The sequence below is a fragment of the Malaclemys terrapin genome, chromosome 13, assembly GCF_027887155.1.
Source record: "Malaclemys terrapin pileata isolate rMalTer1 chromosome 13, rMalTer1.hap1, whole genome shotgun sequence".
Lineage (NCBI taxonomy): Eukaryota > Metazoa > Chordata > Testudines > Emydidae > Malaclemys > Malaclemys terrapin.
In genome coordinates, this window is record NC_071517.1 from 16,723,230 (window position 1) to 16,746,506 (window position 23,277).

General features: G+C 41.2%; 3 protein-coding genes across 9 annotated transcripts in view; 2 read left to right on the forward strand and 1 right to left on the reverse strand.

Moving 5' to 3' along the window:
• Positions 1–441: 441 nt before the first annotated feature.
• Positions 442–7,990, forward strand: METTL23 (methyltransferase like 23). Of its 2 annotated transcripts, XM_054046677.1 has the most exons (5): positions 442–712; positions 2,472–2,576; positions 3,398–3,635; positions 5,341–5,425; positions 5,699–7,990. In XM_054046677.1, the coding sequence occupies exons 1-5, from the start codon at positions 524–526 to the stop codon at positions 5,880–5,882; spliced, it is 801 nt and encodes a 266-aa protein (XP_053902652.1). In that variant the 5' UTR covers positions 442–523; the 3' UTR covers positions 5,883–7,990. The 2 variants fall into 2 exon arrangements, with proteins under 2 accessions (XP_053902652.1, XP_053902653.1); XM_054046678.1 differs by lacking the exon at positions 442–712 and having other exon boundaries at positions 2,488–2,559.
• On the reverse strand, positions 7,252–10,813 carry SRSF2 (serine and arginine rich splicing factor 2). 5 transcript variants are annotated; one of them, XR_008446885.1, is made up of 3 exons: positions 10,136–10,812; positions 8,993–9,718; positions 7,252–8,306 (listed from the first exon to the last, which is right to left on the reverse strand). XR_008446885.1 is itself a non-coding variant. In XM_054046680.1 (3 exons), exons 1-2 carry the CDS (start codon positions 10,495–10,497, stop codon positions 9,415–9,417), a joined length of 666 nt encoding a protein of 221 aa, XP_053902655.1. In that variant the 5' UTR covers positions 10,498–10,813; the 3' UTR covers positions 7,252–9,096; positions 9,408–9,414. The 5 variants fall into 5 exon arrangements, 3 of the variants coding, with proteins under 3 accessions (XP_053902655.1, XP_053902656.1, XP_053902654.1); XR_008446886.1 differs by having other exon boundaries at positions 7,252–7,682; positions 8,195–9,718; XM_054046680.1 differs by having other exon boundaries at positions 7,252–9,096; positions 9,408–9,718; positions 10,136–10,813.
• Positions 10,814–14,974: 4,161 nt separating this feature from the next.
• Positions 14,975–23,277, forward strand: part of MFSD11 (major facilitator superfamily domain containing 11) — a 29,981-nt gene continuing 21,678 nt past the window's right edge. The window contains exons 1-6 of one of the 2 annotated variants that reach the window (XM_054047272.1): positions 14,975–15,583; positions 17,876–17,931; positions 18,741–18,848; positions 19,329–19,408; positions 19,511–19,607; positions 20,060–20,118. In XM_054047272.1, the coding sequence (XP_053903247.1) occupies positions 15,488–15,583; positions 17,876–17,931; positions 18,741–18,848; positions 19,329–19,408; positions 19,511–19,607; positions 20,060–20,118 (496 nt within the window). In that variant the 5' untranslated portion in view covers positions 14,975–15,487. The remainder of the gene's footprint in view (positions 15,584–17,875; positions 17,932–18,740; positions 18,849–19,328; positions 19,409–19,510; positions 19,608–20,059; positions 20,119–23,277) is intronic. The other variant, XM_054047273.1, reaches the window with a different exon arrangement.

Here is a 23,277-nt window from a genome sequence, read left to right on the forward strand (position 1 = left end):
CTGCTTTTTACAGATTCAGACTAACATGGCTACCCCTCTGATACTAGTCTGGAGTGGGAGTACAGGATTTGGCCTTCAAATGCCCACTGCAATTTAAGTCTTTGCTGTTTTCATAAGGGAAGGAGGGGGTGGTGTGGGCCTGGATACTACCCCAGAAATGTGCTGCGCTTTATTCTCCTGCAAGCAGAAGGTGATGTTATCGGGATTATCCCAATATTAGGGTCTTTGTTTTATATGGGCAACTACACCTCCCCCCAAAAATCCCAATTTGTCACACTTGCTGTTGGTGACCCTAACTTCAGAGTCACGCTGCAACAGCAGACTCAGAGCACGTGCACTGCTGCCGGGGAGGAGCTAGGAGACTGCAGGAAGGGATTAAGGGAAGGAAGAGGGCGGACCTTTGTGCCATTTTATCTTCCCGGGTCTCAGACCCTCTCAGCCAGCTACCGATGGTTGGACCTTGACAAGACCCTGCCTTAAACGTTCTTGCCTGCGATTGGCCTGCTTTGGTGTCAGTTAGCTCATGGGGGAAGTCAGCACAGGGGAAGAGGTGCGTGTTATCGGAGCAGCAGACGCCGTCGCCACTAGAGAAGTGGTTTCAATGTGCGATGAGGGTCCGCGGTTCAGTGTCAAGGAGTACAGGTTTGCGGAAGAGCAGGACGAGCAAGAAAGAGAAGAGCCGAGGCCAGAGCTGGTGGTGCTGATTCCTGAGGTGCTGATACATTTACACATATAGCCCTTCAGTTCGTTTTGAAGCCTGATTTCCTTCCTCCCCTAATCGGGGAGCAGGGGCCAGGAACGCTGAGCCATGTGGGGATGGAAAAGAGGGGCAGGATTTTTTATAAAGATATAACAACAAAAAGGCCTAGATTTTGTATTCTTTCCCTGGATTTCTTTGTATCATTTGTTCTTATCTAGTCCAATAAATTCAGACCCACAATATGCCCCTGTATAGCAGAAATCACTGTATGTACAGCACCTTCTTAGCATAAGGAGGCTCCAACCTAAATTGGGGCCTCTGGGCATTACTGGAAAAAATAAAGTGGGGGATGGGGACAGGACCTTCTAGAAAAGTTGAAAGTAAATTTTATAAATTGTTTGGCTCAAAAGTGCACGTGTAGCTCTAGCACAGAATTCACTATTCTACTTTGTTGGATGCTTAAAGATGAAGTAGTAACACATTTATGGAATGGAATGATCAAATAGTGGTTTTATTTTTGAATTTCTACATTCATTAAATTTGAACAAATAGTTTCTAACTCCTGCAAAAATTTGAATTGATTGAAAATATTTGTTTTAAATGGTAAAAATGTTATTTGTGAGACTGCATTAAGAAAACTAAAATAAGAAACCTATTTAGTGCTCACTTGTTTAGAAGCCCTGCAAGTGAGCTGCCTTTCTGACAGTAAGTGCCTTAGGCCCTATCTATACAGCTGAAATGCAGCATATAACCTGTTTGCTCTGACCTGTGTAGACTCCTCCAAGCCATGTAATAAATAGGCTAAAACCCATTATTCAATCCCAGATAAACAATCATTGGTAAAACAACGAGGAGTCTGGTGGCACCTTAAAGACTAACCAATTTATTTGGGTATAAGCTTTGAAGAAGTGGGTTTTTTATCCACGAAAGCTTATGCACAAATAAATTGGTTAGTCTTTAAGGTGCCACCGGACTCCTCATTGTTTTTGTGTATACAGACTAACACAGCTACCCCTCTGATACTTGGAATCATTGGTAAACTCATTTCTTTTGACTGTGTAGACACAGAGGGCCTTCATTTTTAAATTGTGAAGAACTGATATAGACATAGATAATTGGGTCTAAAATGCACTGAAATCACCATATCTAGGCACAAATTGACTTTAACAGGAATTTTGCCTGAGTAAAGACTGCAGGAGAGATCTTTCACCAAGGAAAAATGGGATGAAATCAAGAAAAAGTAAATCTAGGCAAAATTTCAGAATAAAAATTTAACAAAGATTCCCTTTGATCCTAAATTCCTTACTAATGTGTGCTACCTATGCTCTTTTGCTGCAATAGGACTACTTAGCTGAATGAAAATTCCAGAACCAGACCATTAGATTGTGGAATAATATCCCAAAACAAGATGGTAGAAGTGTCATTGCTTGATGTATTTCAAACTTGCACTGGTAAAGCACAAGACTGCATGCTTAAATCTTTACTAGTCTAGAAAAGTTAAACAGGAGGGTGAGGCAAGAGTCTTTGCTAATCAAGTGGGAAAGCTCTAGCCATGTGGAAAATAACTTAATTGTAGGGATGTACAATTTGTTTGAATTACATATGAGCAGAAAATAACAGGTCAATTGAAGTAGGGATAGCTCAGGATCAGGCTCAAAATGAGTGACCAAAGCACGACTAGAGTAAAAATGCACTAATGTAATATTTTTCTGCCTCTTTCAAAGTGGTTTATGGTGCTGCCAAAGATCATAGAAGGGGCTTATTGTTTCAGGTCCTGGATTCCCAATATGGCATGTACGTTTGGCCCTGTGCTGTGGTTCTTGCTCAGTACCTATGGTTTCACAGAAGAATGCTACCTGGCAAGAGAATTTTGGAGGTAAAAGTAGTCTTGAAAGATTTTTTTGATCATACAAACTTACCTTTAAAAAAAAACCAGTAGGCTCATGGTTACTTGTCTTAACTCTCCATCAGTTTTAATTTTGATTTCTTTTTTTATTTAGGTAAGCTGCAGGATGCTTTTTTCCTATTTCTGCTTCAGTATTAATATAATTCTAAATGATCCTACTTCGTGATCTGCCTTTTGGCATTTATTTTCTGTTCTGCCCATGTGTCTTAAAAAGGTCTAACCTTTGATCCAATTAATGTCAAAAAATTACTGTGGTAACTTTTGTGGTTGGAGATTCATGAAACAGTTTGCAAGTTCTTTTGGTCAAACAGTGGAAAAATGCCCAAATACTCAAAGGAGTGATATAGTAAAACCATAATTAACGCAGATATTTTTGCAGGCTGATTTATGGAAGCACCAGTTAGGAGCCATCGAAGGGGCTTCCTGTTAAATATAAGTTTTGCTCATCTATGAACTGCAGGATTTATCTGTGTGAATAACATGTTTAAGCATGTAGGATTCCATCCACTTCACTATATTTACAAGAACAGAAACAAGAAAGATTCATGACATTCTTAAATTTGTATCTGTGGTGTACCACTGCTGCTACAGATCAAATACAAATGTCTTTTCTCCTGAGCAAGGGCAGTTCAGAGGTGAACATGTAGTTTTAAAGTTACCATGAATTCAACTAAAGAATGGCATCATTAAACATTTTGAGGCAAGATACAGAATATACTCCCCCGTCCTTCAGTTATCCTTTGCATTAAATATAATTGATGAATGAGATTGAAATCTTTTATTTTGTTTAGATTGGAGCAGGCATGAGCCTACCTGGTATAGTAGCTGCTAAATGTGGGGCCGAAGTGATACTGTCAGATACTGAAGAACTGCCTCAGTGCTTGAAGAACTGTGAGCGAAGCTGTCAGATAAATAACCTTCTAGGGGTACACATTATAGGACTTACATGGGGCCAAATATCTCCCAATCTGCTCTCTCTGCCTCAAGTAGACATTATTCTGGCCTCTGATGTATTTTTTGAACCAGAAGGTTAGTGACTACTTATAAGCAAATAAAATGTTATGAATGTATATAACAATAAGCTAGAGAAAGTAAAGAAGTAAGTGATGGTAGTATTTAATTTAGTCATGGCAGTGTCACCAACTCCACCTAGCAGGAAGTCACTAAACACACCCTGAAAAGTTGGTAGATGTAGCTGTTTTAAACACTCAAAAGGTGTCAAAACTGTAACCAAACAAAATTTCCAGACTTCAACCAAGGCTTAGGGCTTGTCTACAGTGGCAATGCTCTCCCAGCGCTCTAAGAAACCCCACCTCAATGAGGGGTGTAGCTCTCAGCGCTGGGGCACTGTTTACACTGGCACTTTACTGTGCTGCAATATGTGCTCAGGGGGGTGTTTTTCCACACTTGAGTGAGGAAGTTGCAGCACTGTTAATTGCCAATAGAGACAAGCCCTTAGTATACACACACAGGCACGTATGTCACAAAATCATTCACAAGCAGCTCAATAGCATTAATAAAATCCATTCCATGCTGCTCTTCCTATACACTATTGCACACCAGAAGCAATAATAGTACACTATCATCCTCAGGAGGGTGCCCTCTGCTCATTGGGAAGGAAACCCCAGCCTTCTGTTCACTGGGAAGGGCACACTGCAGCCCAGGTTGGCTGGGGTTGATTAATTGCAGCTGAACCACCCTTTCTTGCCAGCCTTGATTTGAACAGACGGGCTAGTGAAAGGGAGAGGCCAGACCCAGGGGGAAAAGGGGCATTCATCTGACCTGAACTCACTGCTGCAGGGAGCCAAGAAAGATTTTAAAACAAAAATCCACTAGCTGGACCCCCTTCTCCCCCCCCCCCCCTCCCCCCCACTTTCAGGGTTTAACTTCTGGAAACAGCTGGGCAGCTAAGCCAGGGAAAGGAATGAAGGGCATCTGAAATCAAGATACTCCTCGATCAAAGGTGGGGCTAAGGGCTTCATTCCTGGAGGCACAGTGCCCCACTGGGGCACATGGCCCTGTCTCATCCCATCTTCCAAGATGCCCTGGAATAGAATTCATTCTGATGACATGCTCAATTAAGACAATGACACTGACTTGGTGTGCAACAGAATGTAGTGAGCCTGAAATGGATTTCATTAACACTGAGCTACTTATGAATGATTGACTATAGATATTGGTGACTTTTCTCTGAATGTCACTAATTTGCAGTGAAAGTTGCTAGGTTTGGCACTGGTCACTTTGACATTTTCTTGCTAGGGAAACCAAAATCACTAAATCTAGCGACAAAGTTGTCAAGTTGGCAACATAGTATTTCAGAGGGAAGCAAAAAATTGTGACTGGCACCAAGAAAACATTCCCTAATCAACTGCAAATTAATGCATGCTTGAAGAAAGTCAGAGCTGGGTGTTTGACTTTAATAGTTCTGTGGGAAAACTTGTATTGTTATAGGTTCCATGAAAACAAACATGGTAAAAAAAAAAAGCAAACAAAATATAAAGGATGAAAATACTGAAAGTTAATAGCTAACTTTAAAGCTAGGAGCAATGGTGTTAGTTTTTACTTAGGACAACTGTTGTGTTTAAGACTTACTGAAGAACTATGCTCCAACCATAGGTCTTCTTAGACAACTGTAGCTTTCTGAAGTTATTCTAATCATTAGTGCATTGTTTCCAAGGTATATTTCAACATGCACATAACCAGCTCAAATTGTTTATTTAAAATCTATATGCAGATTTTGAAGATGTTATAACTACAGTGTACTTCTTGATGAAAAGGAACCCAGATGCTCAGTTCTGGACTACATATCAGGTCCGAAGGTAATTTCAGGAGAAACTAACTTGTGTGCATTTTGTCTTGAGGCTCTAAAGTCAGATGCAAAGGGCAGAGTTTTGACAAACAAGGCCCTAAACCAGTCAACCGAATAAGATAGAAACATATGGGTAGCTGTGTATTTAAGCTTTTTGTATTTTAAGTTTGTCACTCTTCTATAGTTACGGGGCTTATTCATGCACAGTAGTTTAATAACAGAACAAGCACTGAACTAAGATTGTACTTTTATCAAAACAATCCATCTGACATTTTCCCTTCAGTTCTGACTGGTCTATTGAAGCTTTGCTGTACAAATGGAAGTTGAAGAACATCCACGTTCCCTTACAGTCTTTTAATGCTGACAAGGAACAGTTGGCTACCTCTCCTCTCCCAGGAAGACACACCATTGAAATGATGATCATCTCACTAGCAGGAGCAAGCTACACTTCAGTTTCTGCCAGCTGATGGTTCTAATTCAAGAAGGTACCTCAGAAAACTAGACTGCACTCCACTTCAAGCAACTTTTGGATAAACAGCATTTCCATTTGTGTGGAGAAATTAATGCTACTTGATCAAGAGGCAGGGAAAAGGTTTGCTTACCACAAAACAGAATGCATTTCCTCCACAGATCCATGCTACTAAAGTAATTTATCATACCCCTAAATGGCTTTAGTGTAATTCTTGTGAAAGCAGGTATACTAATTAGTACAATTTTAAACAGAATTATTTCATCTTATCTTGCATTGTATGAATAAGATCTATTGAAAGTATTTGGTTATGACTTTCTTCTAAAGAGTTGTGTTCACACCTAGAGAATAAAATTAAGAGGATTTTTACATCTACTTTAATTGCATCACAGGTATAGGAGAAAGACTAAGTGAAATTCTGGCAAAACATTCATGTCTACATACTGTAGCTTACCATGCTGATTTATAATGGCCAGGTTGTGATTTTCTTCAAAGTTCAAGTTAGGAACTTGACTATTACATGTTCAGCCTGAAAGTTACTATTTCTTACCCGTTTTCCAGTTTAAGAGCTAAACATAGTGTACTAACAATTTAACTTTAAGGATCTAAACAATGTTCATGCAGTTACCCTTTCTGTATTTAATATGTAATTATGTGAATAGTAAGATTCTACTGGAACAAAGTTCTAGTTTAGTGGCTCACAATTTACTTTAGACATCTTAGGATTAGATAGACACTAATTTTTAGAGCATCTACACAAAGTTAATTCCATTGTTGACATTTGTTGTAGAACAAGTGCACCTTGTTTCTATTTAGAATGTGCACTTTCAAGACTGCATTAACTTTAAAAATTTAGACAAGCCCACTGATACTCATATCCCTGTTAAGTCTGAAGATTAGGCAATCAAGACTTTTCATTAGATGTGCACTGAGGCAGCATTTTGATAAACAGATAGTTTTCTACATAGTGCTTGCAGGCTGCAATTACAACTCCATTGGTGTCTAGCTCAAAAATACTACCATTACTTCTCACAAGATTAGCCACCTTCACTTTTAAGCTGGCACAAAGGCAAATCCAACAAGTACTGTTTTTCATTACTTGTTCTTTTAACAAGCAGGACCTTCAAGCAACCAGGTCTGCCACTTGGCACCTTGCCTATGCTGTCAATATTTAAAGTTTGTATTGTTCAAAAAGAAATGTTTGTTACCAAGATGATATACTAAACTTAGTATTGAAACAGCTACTCCTTGTTGATACAATTTAAAAGCAATGGACAATAATAAGTTACTGAAAAGAAGTTAAACATTCACAATATAATTGCTGAGATCTTTATAAGCTAAAAATAAATGTTGACTCGGACATTAGATTGAGAAAAGTTAACACCAAGAAAAATGTTTAATAACTACAGGGACAGTGGTTATAGTACATAATGTCATAAGCAAAAGATACACCAATCAGTACTTACAAAGGAATGAAACATTTGCTCTTAACATTACATTTCTTATATGCAAGTTCATAAAAGAAGATGGTAAGATTTACCATTCTGGAAAAAATAAGGTGTGTATATCATCAGCTAGATGTGCTCACTGTATGCTCCATTATTTTTATGCAAGGCCCGGGTGACTGGAAGTGCAGTTGTCAGGCATTTTAATTAACTGGACAGCCATTTGTTTCTGCACGACAAGGCATCGTTACACAGGAGCAATCAGGAGAAAACAGGAAACAGCCAAGCACTCTGCACTGCAACACGCCACCTTAACAGCTAACCAGCATTACTCAACTGCTACACAACTGCGCCTAGTGCACAAAAATACATAAGAGAAGAGATTAGAATTGAGTCTGATAAAACAATCCTTTCAAAATCAACTGTCACCTGAAAAGTTTTATACAAATGTGGAATAGACGATACTATTTAAATTCAAAGCAAATAGCATTTACAAGAAGTTTACATCTGAAAAAGTTTTGCAGAATTTTATTTAAGGAATGAAGGCAAATTGAGAACACTTCCTTGACAGTCAGCTACTCGGCATGTAATGGCTGCATGTTTCCGCAACATGAAACTTGAGGCAACAAATTAAGTTACCATCAGTTTTTTTTTTTTTAAAGTCAAACAAAAGCCAGCACTATATAAACAAAAATGAAAATTTACCTCAAATATCCAAGCCAATAATGAAATCGGTAGTCGTTCACTTCACTAAATTACAAGAAATTTGAATAACAGCAACAAAATGGCACATAAAATGTAAAGTCTGCCATTTGAGGCTCAACTTAAACAAGTAAAAAGTTAGACAAAAATGTTACAAAATAACCTTTTCAAAAGCTGGTTGCTTGTGCCTGGGGTCTCTCCAATGGACTGAAGATTCATAGGATCTTTTCCCCCAGAGGCGTCCTTTATGTAGATTTCTCATTTATCTGATGCATCTAGATTTGAAGAGAGAACAGTTCAGCCACATTTCCACCATGCACCTTCCCAATTACGGGGATGACTTCAAGTATGCTTCTGGTTGTGATTCAACTGGCCTTGCCTAATTTAATTAAGTTTTATTAAGGATTATGTATAGTGCTTCACCTCCCCCCATTTGTCACCACATTACCTCTAATTCAAAGGCCAAATTTGAAATTCAAAGTTGATAGCGAAGAAGCATTTAATAGTCACATTAGTTTAAACTGAGTTAGTGAAGAGCAAGCATCAGGCTGTAAATCGTACACTTAACTTGAATTCAGCCCATATAAGAAGTTATAGAAACTAATATTTTTTGTAATACTTAGACTTAATTTTATCTTCCAACTGGCATTCAATACAATCTGAGACAGTATCATTAATTTTAACATACAATTATTTAACCTTACAGCTATCTTAGGCCCATTTCCATTTTAAAAACAGGACCAAACAGTTTGAGGGGTTAAAGACACACTATCCTTTCCCCACCCAGTATATCCTTAGAAGCCTCTAAAGTTCGTTTGAGGAAAAACTAGTTTCCATTTTTTTATTGCATTGCATTTGCCACTTCTATAAGAACTTAATTTTACCTCCAGTCAGTACAATGACCACTGAACTGATGTTCCATTACAAAAGGATAGTGTATCTTTAACTTTTAAAGACAAACCTGCTCCAATACACGCCCACAGAAACTGGTCCCTGGAGGATCAGCCAAATCAGTTAAAATCTGCAATACTGGCCAATATTCTTTTAGCAAACAGGAGACCGCAGCTTTAAAGGGGAAAATGCAGATGTTGGATAAAAAACAGCAAGAAAGTCATTTTCATTAATAGGTTGCGTCTCATACAATATTTCATTAAAACCAAACCATTAATCTCTCAACAAAACATAAAAATATGTCCTCTGCAAAAATTTATTTCCCTAGCCAAATAACTGAAAAGTCTGCTCAAAAAGCGAACAGTGTCTCCCATTACGAGTCACTTGATTCAGGTTGTTAATATGGTAAGAACTACCCCGATACACCCCACTTAAGGGCTATTATGAAGTAACATGCAAATTGCATAGCATTCCAGCTACATTACCATTTTCCTAAGAGGATACAGCTCCTTCCTCTTCGGGAGATTTGGGGGGGCTCTTAGACCTGGATCTGGATTTAGATTCCCTCTTTGAGACTGGTGGGGGACTTCTAGACCTGGATCTGGACCTCGACCTGGATCGGGATCTGGAGACGGATGACGACTTGGATTTGGATCTCCTGGCAGACCTAGACTTAGAGGTCGAGCGAGATCGCGAGCGTGTGCGGGATCTGGACTTGGACCGACTGTAGCGGGATCGACTGCGGGACCTAGAGCGGCTCCTGCTCCTGGATCGGCTGCGGCGGCGTCTTCTGGGGCTACAACGTTAAAATCACTCGGTTAGACGAGAAAAAGGCGTGTTGCACTGGGCTAGTCGGGGAGGAGGTGGAACAAGTCTCCCCCCCGCGGCGGTTACAAGACGTCATTATTCCGAGGAAGCGGCCTGGGGCTGAGCCTACCACCCACCCCCGAACACTCCCCGCCACCATGGACACCACGTGGCTCTGTAAGCCTGCGTTTTCGCGCCGATCCTGCCTTCCCAGCCATGAAACACCCTCCTCCACCGCGTCACAGAGGGGCCACTGGTTCCCCCAGGCTGTACCTCCACTGCCCCCCACCCCCCAAACCCAGGGTTCCCACCCTCAGCCCTGCGCCTCCCAAGTCCTCTATAGCCCCGGGAAAGCAACCATCTGCCCCTGCCCCCACCTAACACTCCTGCCTTGCTGGGCTCTCACCTGCGGCTGCGGCGTCCGTAGCCGCCACCTCCGTACCGGCGCGGCGGCGGCCCCCGGCGGCTGTGATGGGAGTCCGGGGGCCTCCCGTAACGGGCCATCTGGACGCGGAGCTCTCGGCCGTCCAGCACTGCGCCGTCCATGGCGTCCATCGCATCCTCGGCATCGCGCTTGTCGTGGAAACGGACGAAAGCAAAGCCGCGGCTCTCCTTGGTGTAGCGGTCCCGGGGGATGTAGACGTCCCCCACCCGCCCGTACTTCTCGAAGACCCGTCTTAACGTGTCTGGAGACGTGCGGTAGGTCAGGTTATCTACCTTCAGGGAAGTCATGCCCTCCACATCAGGCGGGGGGCGCCCGTAGCTCATGGCGGGCAGAGGCCCCCGAGGGGCGGCGGGACTGAGGAGAGAAACCTGGCGAACAGATCAGGAGAGTCGGTACCGGATCTGGCCTGGGAGGCCCCTCAAGCCAGGGAATAGACGCCGAAGCGGGCCTCAACCTTCAGGCCACAAAGGGGGAAAGCTACAGGCCGTGTAACGAGATCGCAGAAGATTCACGGGCTCCGTAGAGGAGACAGACGGGCACCCAGCCCGGGGATCGGAGGCCAAGAAGGGGGAAGGGCAAATGCAGCGCAGCGGCCACTCTCCTCTCACCGCTGCTACTAGCAAATGAGCGAGGTAGAGTCCGCGCCCTCCTACTTAACGCCACAAAATGGCCGCTCCTGACCCGGAAGGGAACCGGGTCCGCGCGCGCGACCGCGGGGCTCTCTCCATAACCGACGTTTTCCGTTCATTTTTTTTCACCCCTTCGCGCGTTTTACAGAAGCGGACGCGAAACATCCGTGGCGAGTCCGCCTCTAAATAAATATTTCGGCGAGCCTAGAAAGTGGCCGTTGGGGCGGCCGGGCCGTGACCCCGGAAGGGATTGGCTGAGGCGGGGAAATTTTGAACGAAATGTGGCCCGAAAATCGGGACAAAGATCGAGCGTGAATGTTCGTCCCTTTGGGAAAGGAGAAAAAACCCCATACAACGTGAAATTTCTGGGAGGAGCCTCCCGTGGCGAAGCAGGGGGGAGCAGTTGAGGAAAGAAACGAGTCAAAATGGCGGACGATCAGCAGAAAGGGCTGGTGGGTGTGAGGGGGAGGGAAGGTGCGAGCCAGGCTGTGTCATGTGTGAGTGACAGGGCCAGAAACAGCCACAGGCGGGAGGGAGCTGTGACAAAGTTAGATACAAGCTGGACACGACATTCCCCCCAGTATCGTGGGCTGATCAGTTAGGAACCTCTCACTTCAGCGATACTGGGGAGGGCACTTTCCCCTCCCCCCATGCACCCTGTAGGCCTGTGCTCACCCCCTCATGTGGGATGGGAACCTTGTCCTGTGCTCCTCACAGGCACACCCACACGCTGCTGTTGTGCTGGTCAGTCCCCATTAAAGTCCCATTTCTCCCCCACACCTGCATCGCCACAATATGGGGTCAGTGCAGGAAGCCCCCCACTCGCCTTGTCGTGGTGCAGCGGATGCTAGGTGAAGGCACTACACGTAGGCACTTCCTTTCCACCTTGCATTCACGCCCCTAGGGTGACCAGACAGCAAGTGTGAAAAATCAGGACGGGAGTGGGGGGTAATAGGAGCCTATATAAGAAAAAGACCCAAAAATCGGGACTGTCCCTATAAAATCGGGACATCTGATCACCCTAACGCCCACCTAGGTGCAAAAGGTCATTTTAACCCCCCCATCCCAAATCCACACGGGGGGAAGGACACACAACCTGAAGGCCTCAGCACATCCGTGCACATCTGCTCTGCTATTGTAAGGCCAGCATGAAGCCTTATGTCAAGCTGCCATGTGCTGCAAGTGTAGTGTCAGGGCACTGTGTGAAACTCCTTCCCTTTCTCTCTCCCGCGAAACACACACTCCCTGCAACTATGCTGGGGTGTCTCATGCAAGTGCCACCCCCTCCCCCTGCCAAAGTGCTGGAGGCAATTTGTGAAAGTAGCACTCCCTCCCAAATACATCCCACCACTTTGCTTGGGGTGCCACATGAAAGCTCCCCACATTTACACACATTTTTCATCCTGTGGTTGGGAATGCTGCACACAAGCCCCTCACACATATATACATTGCCACACTACTGGGGACATGGTGTGTAAAAGCGCCACAAACATTCATGCACTTCCATAGTGCTGGGAGTGCCATGTGAACTCTCCATGCATGTATACACCCTCTCCAGCAATGTGAAAGCTTCCCAAGGATACCTCAGCATATTGCTTGGAGTGCTGTGGAAAAGCCCTTATACACGTGATCTGTGACAGTGTTGCTGGTGCTGTGTGAAAGCTTACATGCACATTGCCAAGGTTTTGGGGTGCCATGAAAGCTGCATAAGCATACGCATGCTGCCATGTTACTGCTGGCATCGTATAAAAACCTCCCTGACGCCAAGGCATGGATATCACCTCTCAGTGGCTTCCACATCTCTACTCCAAGGTGCTAGGACATCACATATACACTTCAGTGGCACAAAAGACTGCTAGCATTTTTCTTCAGATTTCCCACTGCTGCATTGCCACAGTGTAGCTCCACTAGTGGGATTGTAGCAATAGTGGGAGTACTAGGGTAGACTGGCATTTGGAATTGTTACTTTTCTGTTGTCTACGCCTGCTCAAACTGGTGTAGAGATACAATCAGCCAATCCATACTAGCACTGTGACCATACTCCACTAGCCAGTGGTGCAATACCAGTGTTAGTGTGATAGTGGGAAATTTGACCTTGTCTACACTGTTTTCTTCAATGATACTAGTCAAATAATAATTAATTACTAATAATGACTAATTATTATGTAGCTCATTACTAAAGGTTTATGATTGTGTTCTTCATAAATTACTTTGTTTAAAAAGAAAATAAACTGAAATGAAGAAGAGACTGCATTTCCAGAGATCTCTCTTTAACTGGGATTACAGTGTGAACGAGAGATTTCTAAAAGCTAATACACCCCTAGCCCGATATAACGCTGTCCTCGGGAGCCAAAAAATCTTACCACATTATAGGTGAAACTGCGTTATATCGAACTTGCTTTGATCCACCGGAGTGTGCAGCCCCCCTTCGCCCCCCCGGAGCACTGCTTTACCGCGTTATATCCGAATTTGTGTTATATCAGGTCGTGTTATATCGGGGTAGAGGTGTAGTTAGATTTTACTTTTTGTTCTTAGTGTAATGCTTTGTTTAATAAATATTTTGCTCAATAGTGAAAATAACATATAACAAGAAGCAATAATGTTGATATAAAAACAAAAAGCAAGGTATTTCCTGCATGAGTAATCTAAATTAAGGAAATAATGTCTCACTTCTTGTTTTTATTTCTGTTTTATTGCTTCTTGTTATTTATTCATTTCACATAGAACAGTGAGATTTAAAATTTCTCTTTGACTCGCACCACAAAAAATCCTTCATATCAGGAGAGATTTAAAAATCTGCTTTACAGCGAATCCCTCAAAATGGTAGAGGGAGTCTCCCTCCTATGTCTCTTAGAAATCTCGTGTTGTAAGTGTTCATAATGTAGAAACTGGGCGGAAAGAGCTACTCTTCCCAAGTACATAACCAAGACCTTCTCCTGCAGTGTGATCCACGCAGGCATCCCCTTGAGCTCTGGCTCTTTTATTCCAAGTCAATACTCATAAGAGTAGTGTTATTGACTTGCATAAGTAACAACAAAGCTCTAGTTTCAAATAAAATACTGTACAATTTTGTAAAATACTAGCTGAGCAATCTTTAAGATATTGAATAAGTAATATATTGTTTTTGGCTGTTGTTGGAATGGTAACTTCTGGATAAGCCTTTCAGGGCAGGACATAATGCTGGGTGAAACTGGGACTCCACTGAAGTCCATGGGAGTTTTGTCATTGACTTCAACTGGGCCAGTTTTGCCCTATGTCTTTGTATGTATTTGTGCAGCAGTTAGCACAGTGGTTCTCAAACTTTTGTACTGGTGACCCCTTTCACATAGCAAGCCTCTGAGTGCGACCAACCTTATAAATTAAAAACACTTTTTAATATATTTAACACCATTATAAATGCTGGAGGCAAAGCAGGATTTATGGTGGAGGCAGGCAGCTCATGACCCCCCATGTAATAACCTCACGACCCCCTAAGGGGTCCAGACCCCCAGTTTGAGAACCCCTGAGTTAGCTCAATTCTCACTGGTCTCTGGGTACTCTTCTAATACAAGTGCTAAATAATAATAGCAGGAAGTGGGGGTAGACTTAATATGAGATGTCTGACTTTTTTTCTGCTTTACTCACTTTTTAAAATAGGGATCTTCTGATCTTGAGGATTACTTATTTAAAAAAAGTTACAAAACTCAATACATAAATATATTAGCAATTAAATAATAGGTTTTATGATGGAAGGATTTCAAGGCAAAATATTGAGTGATTGTAGAGGCAGCTATTTCACTTCCCTTTCAGAGTGAATGCGCGACAGACGGAAACAGTGAGAGAGACTGTGCATGTGTGTCAATGACAATGAAATATTTCCTTTCCTTTCTTTTCTGCTGTGTTTACTGAAAGGACCCCCTGAGCTTTTCAGTCTTCATTTCTGAATGCTTTTTGCGTGACTGAAAGCAGTAGGTGACAGTTTTCTTAAAAGACTTTCTGAGAAATTTGGTTTCTTGCCCAAAGTATTATCGTCTAAAGGTTACAGAATATTATTTACAGTAACCACAAACATACTGTTGTTATTTTAAGTAATATTGTAGATTTACTCTTTTTTTAAGTCGTAGAAATGCTGAAACTGCATTTCCCAGAGTGCACAAGGGTGTTCTAGCCTGATCAGTCAGCTGACCTGGATTGTGAAATATTCCTTATTTCCTGTTCAGCATGAATGGACATGGCTTGTGTTTATGAGTGTCTTTTCTTTCCTTTGTCAGGTGATTTAATGTCTTTTGACTAAAATCTGATTCAGAGCAATGGTGGCGAGGAAGTGAGCTGATTTACTAACTCAGCGGCTGGGAAACTACTTCTGGGGGAAGGGATGTCATGAAGAAATAATATACTGCACTCTGCATATCTTCATATGAAAGGATCTGAATAATCTTCACAACTTGTACTAAACCTTTGACTTGTTTTTTTCCCAGTGTTGTTGTTTTTTTCTTTATTTTATTTACAGTGGAGACTAGACCTCTTGGCTTGCCAGTGAATACTTCCTAACACTTAACAATTAGTTTAAAATAACTTGTGTTTGTGAAGGTTTTTTTTTGTTTTTTTTTTTGTTTTTTTTTTTTGGCAGAACTTAAAAGGGAGCTTTAAAAGGAAAATAGAACTTCTCCGGACTGAAGAGGACAACTTCCTAAGAAAAAACAAAATGTCTCCTAAATCGAAAAAGCTTTTTAACATAATTATGTTAGGAGTTGCTTTTATGTTTATGTTTACTGCCTTCCAAACGTGTGGAAATGTTGCGGTAAGTGCAAATATCAAAACACTCCACATCCTCACCTTTCTTTCTGACATCCCAATTTTAAGGGTTGTTTTGTTTAGGGATCTAAGGTGCATGATAGCATTAAATTTTATTTTTTTGTGTTTCTCTTGATTTAGTATTTGCACAGGTACTTAAGTAATCTGTTTCTTTAAGAGAGTATAGCGGTGAAACAGTAATGGTATGAGACAACCCATGGTTGCTTAGAAAAAAATTAAGTTAATTAAACACATTCAGCTTAATAATATCTGTTCTGGCAATTATCTGTCCAGCAATTGAATTAAACTGGATCCTGTCATGTTTCTGAGCTTTTTTATAATTTCGCTTTAAAACATAGGACCAGGATGCTATTATTTGTAACGTTGTCACCTAATTTCTCCTGGTTAATTAATCTTCCTTAATCTCACATTTTCACTGTGTAATGACAAACTGGAGATTGAAGGGGTATGAATACAGTATCTGGCAAGTAGTCTTACTGTCACAACTGACACTGCCAAGTCACTTTACATCTCACTAAATAATTTACTGCTAGTCTCTCTCTCCTTTACTGCAGGCAAATTGGACATAAAAAATAATTAAATTTATCCTTAAAAGCAGACTGCCCTTTTATTACTTTTATTATTGTAATCCTGTGTTTTCTATATTTAGAGACTCTCTTTTCTTATTTTCAGGAGGAATTCCTGTTTGTAGATGTATAAAGGTTGCTTTACCATGTAGTATGGTTAATTTATAGTAGAGGAGGCTGATCTTGTGGCTAAAGCACAGGACAGAGAGTTTGGAAATAGAGGTTCAATTTGTGATTGCTACAGAGCATGTCCATGGCTCAGTTTCCATTTCTGTAAAAATGGGGCTCATACTGCTTTACATTAAAGAGCTGTTGGGAGGCTTAATTTGTTAATGTCTGTTAAATACTTTGAGATCTAAAGGCACTATAGAATCACAAAATACTAGTTATTGTTTCAAATGGACAGCTTCACCCCAAGCATCTTTGTGGGGCGAACTTTTATAAATAAAAGCTGTATACAGTGTTGTTGTAGCCATGTTAGTCCCAGGATATTAGGCTACAAGATGCAAAGTGTAGCCACTCTTTGTTGGCAGGAGAGAGCTCTCCCACCAACAAAAAACTTCCACCCCCAACGAGCGGCGACAGTAGCTTTGTCAGCAGGAGAGCTCTTCTGCCAATAAAGCTCTGTTCACACCGGTGCTTTTTAATCGGTAAAACTTTCGTTGTTTGGGTGTGTGTGTGTTTTTTTTTTCACACCTCTGAAGAACAAAAATTTTACCGACAGAAGTCCAGTGTAGACAAAGCCTTAGAAAGACAAGGTAAGTGAGGTAATATCTTTTATTGGACCAACTTTTGTTGATGAGAGAGAGTTTGTCCAATAAAAGATACTACCTCACCCACCTTGTCTCTCATAAATAAAAGTGTCTGCAAGCAATACTCATTGTCTGGCAGTAAATGAATCAGGACTGAGGTTCCATAGTTCAAATTGCAGTTGCCCCGTGACCAAACCAGCATACCAGAAAACCAGTAGACAGAGGGAGAGTGTAGGAAGGAAGGCCTAGATCAGTGGTTCTCAAACTTTTGTACTGGTGACACCTTTCACATAGCAAGCCTCTGAGTGCGACCCCCCCTCCTTATAAATTAAAAACACTTTAAAATATGTTAACCCCATTATAAATGCTGGAGGCAAAGCAGGGTGTGGGATGGAGGCTGACAGCTTGCGACCCTCCCATGTAATAACCTCATGATCCCCTCAGGGGGGGTCCCGACCCCCAGTTTGAGAACCCCTGGCCTATATCCACAAAGGGACTTAGTCCCAGATCCTTCTAAGGTATTTAAGCACCCTAACTTCTATTGCAATCAACAGAAGTTGGGAGCTTAAAAACCTTTGAGGTTCAGGGCCTTAGTCTGTAATTAATAAATGTGGTTTTCAAAGGCTTGTGTACTGCTCATTTGAAAAGAGAAAGGAGTGTAGAGTAATTAGAAAAGCGGATGGGAGTCAGAATTTTTTATATCAAGTCCTTGACTCTGTCACTGAATCTGAACAAGCTGCAGTTTAGTTTCCCGGACTGTACAATGGGTGTAATAGTTACTTCCTCACATAGTTTTACGAGGTATAATGGTCATTTCTAAGTTACTTTTAGTTCCTTGGGTATTGTTATTAACAATCCGTTCTAACTTTGCTCTTATGCTAATCTGTCTGTAGTTTTCAGATTTAAAAAAAAGTATAAAATGTACTTTCTGTATTATTATTTATAATTTTCTCTACACAGCAAACTGTTATCACGAATTTAAACAACACAAATTTTCATGGCAGTGGCTATACCAGGTAATTTACAATGATATTTTTGTCCTTTTGTTACTTTAAAAGGCATAGCTAGTCTTAATGAAATCTTATAGGGACATGCTCTTAGGTGATTGTATTTTTCTGCTGAACTTACACGTTAAAAACAAAATTATGTTATCATACTTAAACACAGCTTACTGGTAATTTTACATGTAGATCTTCCTATTTAAATGAACCGCATTCATGTTTTGCACTTTTTCCGTGTAGGGAGAAACAATGCCATGCTTTGTTTTTTATCTCAAGTCATGCAGTCTATGGTGAAATTATTGAAAAGTAAAGCAGCTAGCTAAGGCGTTGATCCTACAAACTTGGACCTTTGTACCCACATAGAGCACAGGGTCTGCCTGTGCAGATCAGCTTGCAGGAGAGATTTCAACAGTCACATGGAAGGGAACACTCCGAATGATAGGAGGATCATCAGGGTATCAGAGCTGTGGAAACCATTTTTTTTTAATGTTTATTGTATTGTCATAGCAACCAAAGTCCCCAATCATGATCAGGGGTCTGTTGTGCTAGGACTGTGCAATCATTTAGGAAGACTTGGTCGCTGCCCTCAGGAGTTTACAATCTAATTTAAGATAAAGTGCAACAAACAAGGGTAAATAACAATAGAAGGGAAAGAGGGGCTAGAATAATAAGATCATGCAGTTACATAGGCTAGGCGATATGTTTGATGTAATAGTTTTGAATCATTTGAAAATTTTCCTTAAATAAATAAAATAGACTACACTAGCCAATACTCTTGAATTTCATTTGAAATGCTTATTCATCTTTATTATTTATTTGTGTAGCATGGCCATTATTTATGGGGTGTTCTCGGCATCAAATCTTATTTCACCTTCAGTGGTTGCTGTAGTGGGACCTCAGTTATCCATGTTTGTTAGCGGTCTATTTTACAGGTAAGTAATTCATTTAAATCTATAGTTTCTGCTTCCTATGCATCTCCTCCCTTTATTTCACCTCCAAAAGGTATCATGTCATGCATGAAATTGTACTGGCTGAGGAGGGCAGGGTGTTGCTTCTTGCAATGATATCAATGTTGATCTTGAGTCACTTGGAATGTCACTTCAGAGCACTCCCTCCCCCAGAGACAGTGACCATGTTATTTCCACAGCATTGGCAGGTCTGGCTGACCTTGGAGTAAAGAACCAAGATCAGGCCTCAGTCTAATGACTGTATTAGAAAAATAGCATTATACGTTTAGGGTAATAAAAAACTGTTTTGTTTCAAATCTTATTGACTTGGAGTCTTTTCAAAATGAGCTTAGCAATAAGTACTTGATTTAGAGGAAGCTAAGATGCAAATCTGATTGTTAAAAAGCATAATCAGCATAACATTGCCCACATTAAATTTGAATATAATTCATTGTTATATTTTAGCATATACATTGCGGTTTTTATCCAGCCTTTCACATGGTCCTTCTACACTGCTTCTGTTTTCATTGGGATAGCAGCTGCTGGTAAGTATTGCACTTAGTGTTTATCTGCTTATACTTCTTCACTACATTTCTCTTTCAACTATTTTTCCTCCTTTCTCAGCAACTTTTTTACTTGAATTTCAGTACTTTGGACTGCACAGGGAAATTGCCTGACGATAAATTCAGATGAAAACACTATTGGGAGAAACAGTGGAATCTTCTGGGCACTTTTACAGTCCAGGTAACTTTCCTTTATTAAATCTTTCCCTTTGGTTACATGCACCCTGTACTTGCTGTGTTGTTCAGTGAGGGTGCAAGGGAGACTTTTGTCTCAGACAGTACTTCAGAGTGATGCTCCACAGACTTTGAAACGAAAGGAAAAGCTGGAGGTGACGTTGCTGATATTGAGCAATGCTTAATGGTAAATAGGAGTTATATATGGCAAGTCTTTCCTCCTGATGGACTAAAGCTAATGTCATTTCTGATATCTTGGATCCCTTTGAAATGTAGAGCTGGCCTTATGAACGTGAATCCTCAATTTTGTTTTACATTTCTATGGGGCTAGCCGTTTGACTTTGACAATGTGAGGACAGGCACCCTCTGTCTCTTTCACATTTACACCATATTCTTTTATATATAATTTGTTACCATAATAAATACTATATTCCTGTGTTATCCCTCTTTTGTTTGCAGCTTGTTTTTTGGAAATCTTTATATATACTTTGCTTGGCGTGGGAAAACTCACATATCAGGTTTGTATTACTTGCTTTGTGTGTAGAATACTTTGATGTATCATAATGTATGAAAAAATGGATAAAATAATGAAGTAGGAAGCAGCCATAGGCTATGTCTACATTACGGACCTTACAGCAGCACAGCTGTACTGTGCTGCTGTAAGGTCTCCTGTGTAGTCCCTCTATGCCGGCGGGAGAGAGCTCCCCCGCTGGCATAATTAAACCACCCCCAACCCAAGTATCAGAGGGGGTAGCCGTGTTAGTCTGGATCTGTAAAAAGCAACAGAGGGTCATGTGGCACCTTTAAGACTAACAGATGTATTGGAGCATAAGCTTTTGTGGGTGAATGCCCACTTCGTCAGATGAATGCGTCTGACGAAGTGGGCATTCACCCACGAAAGCTTATGCTCCAATACATCTGTTAGTCTTAAAGGTGCCACAGGACCCCAACCCAAGTGGCAGTAGTTATGTTGGCGGGAGATGCTCTCCCACCGACATAATGCTGTCCACACTGCCATTTTTTGTCCATGAAACTTTTCTCAGTTAGGGGATGTTTTTTGCACACCCCTGATGGACAAAAGTGCTAGTGTAGACATAGCCATAGTTGTGACAACTAGAAACACAGGGAACAGTAGGTAAAATTTGTATTTGTTTTCTGGGGAGTATTTTAGTTTTAGGCTTTGTCTACACTGGCAATTGAAAGACAAAACTTTTGTCATTCAGAGGTGTTAAAAACACACACACACACACGAAAGACAAAAGTTTTGTTGATTTCAAGTGCTGGTGTGAACAGCGCTTTGTAGTCAGGAGTGCTCTCCTGCCAACAACGCTAATGCTGCTCATTGGGGTTGGAAGTTATTTGTTGGCAGGAGAGCTCTCTCCTGCCAACAAACAGCGCCTATACTGTGCACCTTTTAGCAGCACGGCTGTAGCGCCATAGCTGTGTCGCTGAAAGCTGTGTAGTGTAGATGTAGCCTTAGTACGTAAAGCCATGTGATACAAGAGCTGTGAATATCTCCAGTATTCCTGGCTGCTGTTCCTTTTGCCTGCTTTTAGGGCTCGTATACAAAGGGAAATTCATCAGAATAGTGTATTGCAGAATTCCATAATAGCTTCCCATGTGAAGACTTTTATTCTTGAATAAAAACAACAAGGAGTCTGGTGGCATCTTAAAGATTAACAGATTTATTTGGGCATAACTTTCATGGGTAAAAAAACCTCACTTCTTCAGATGCATGGAGTGAAAGTTACAGATGCACTCCATGCATCTGAAGAAGTGAAATTTTTTACCTACAAAAGCTTATGTCCAAATAAATCTGTTAGTCTTTAAGGTGCCACCAGACTCCTTGTTGTTTTTGTGGATACAGACTAAGGGTACATCTACACTACAGCGGGGAGTCGATTTAAGATACGCAAATTCAGCTACGTGAATAGCGTAGCTGAATTCGACGTATTGCAGCCGACTTACCCCGTTGTGAGGACGGCGGCAAAATCAACTTCTGCCGCTTTTTGTCGGCGGCGCTTACTACCACCTCCGCTGGTGGAGTTAGAGCGCCGATTCGGGGATCGATTGTCGCGTCCCAACGGGACGCGATAAATCGATCCCCGAGAGGTCGATTTCTACCCGCCGATTCAGGCGGGTAGTATAGACCAGACCTAACATGGCTACCTCCTGATTCTGGAATAAGAATGTCCACATGGGGAGCTGTTCTGGAACAGCTATTACACTTTAAATTCACATCCTACCTGTTCCAGAATAATATCCTGGTGCAGACAAATCCTCAGTGTCCCTGTCTTGATACAGATCATCAAGGTTAATTTCTTGTTTGAATTATAATTAATATTGTGGCTGGAGCCTTCCAAATCTATCAGAACTTGGAGTAAAGTGCCGTCATTCAGTGAAGAAAGTGATAGGTGGTCTAAGCTGTAGGGATCCACACAGAGCATCTGAGACCTGAGTTGCTGTAAAAAGGTGGAGGCAGGGACTGATATGTGGATAGTGGTTGTCAACTAAGAAAAAAAACAGAATTGTAACAGGAGCTGATGATCCTGCTGTAAGGTGAATGTGAGGAGGAGGGTTTCCTATATTATGTACTAAAAAAGAACTCAAAATATCTGATAGAGCATTCAGCTATTCACATCTTTAAAACATGAAGCCTTTTCCCTGTAAGACGTCCTTCCAAATAAATGGAATTTTCAACCTCATTGGATAAATGTTTTAGGAGGATGTTTCTGCTAAAGACAATTAGGAATGAAATGTTGACTTTTAAATAATCATCTCAGACTTCGGAGTTAGCATCCTCTTGTGCTGAACACGGCAGTTCACAGCTCTGCTACTGTACTATTGATTCAGGCTCTCTGCAGACTGAGTAGCACAGCCTAGATAAAAAAATAAATAAATTCAAACATCCAAAAATTAAAGCAAAAGCTTAAATTCTGCCAAAAACATAAATCTGTGGAATCTGAAATTCTGTGTTTCCGGATTTATATTGCTTCTGCTAATCACCTCGTATTACAGCGTTTAACAGAACTCACATTCAAGTTTTCCTTTACCTTTAAGTGAATTAAAGTCCCTTGAAGCATGTTGAAACAATTTAGGAGTCTCCTTCCATTTCATTATAAGGTGAATGTTCCTACATTTGAACATCAGTCTCCCCTTGCCACGCTTTATTTCAGGTTCCCACAAGAGCTGTTTGCACATGCACATAAAAGACTATTTTTAAAACTGCACACACACAGACACATTGTTATTGATTTGGAATTTTACACAGTTTTTTTTAAAATGTATTTTAAAACTTTTCTGTTCACCTTTAAGCCATTGGAGAAATAAATACAAGTACATAGGAAGTATCTTTAGGATTGAGAAGTGGGACCCCAAAGGTTAGTTTGTCTCAACACACAGCATGATTAGCTGCTTCTCAGCAATTTTTCTGCCTGATGAATAGGGGAAGCCTCTGCACAAAAAAGTTTACCGTGCCAAACAAGTTGGTTAGTGTAGAGGGACTGGTGCATGGAACATCAGATACCTTTCCTCCAGATACTCAGTTATCTTTTGTCAAATTCTGAGGTTTCATGAGCGTATGGCGTTTGAAATTTATAGGTCTACCAGTTTATGGTATCACATGACGTAACATTAGTTCCTGGGGCTGGAGAGGAAGAAAGTTATTTCTAATCAGT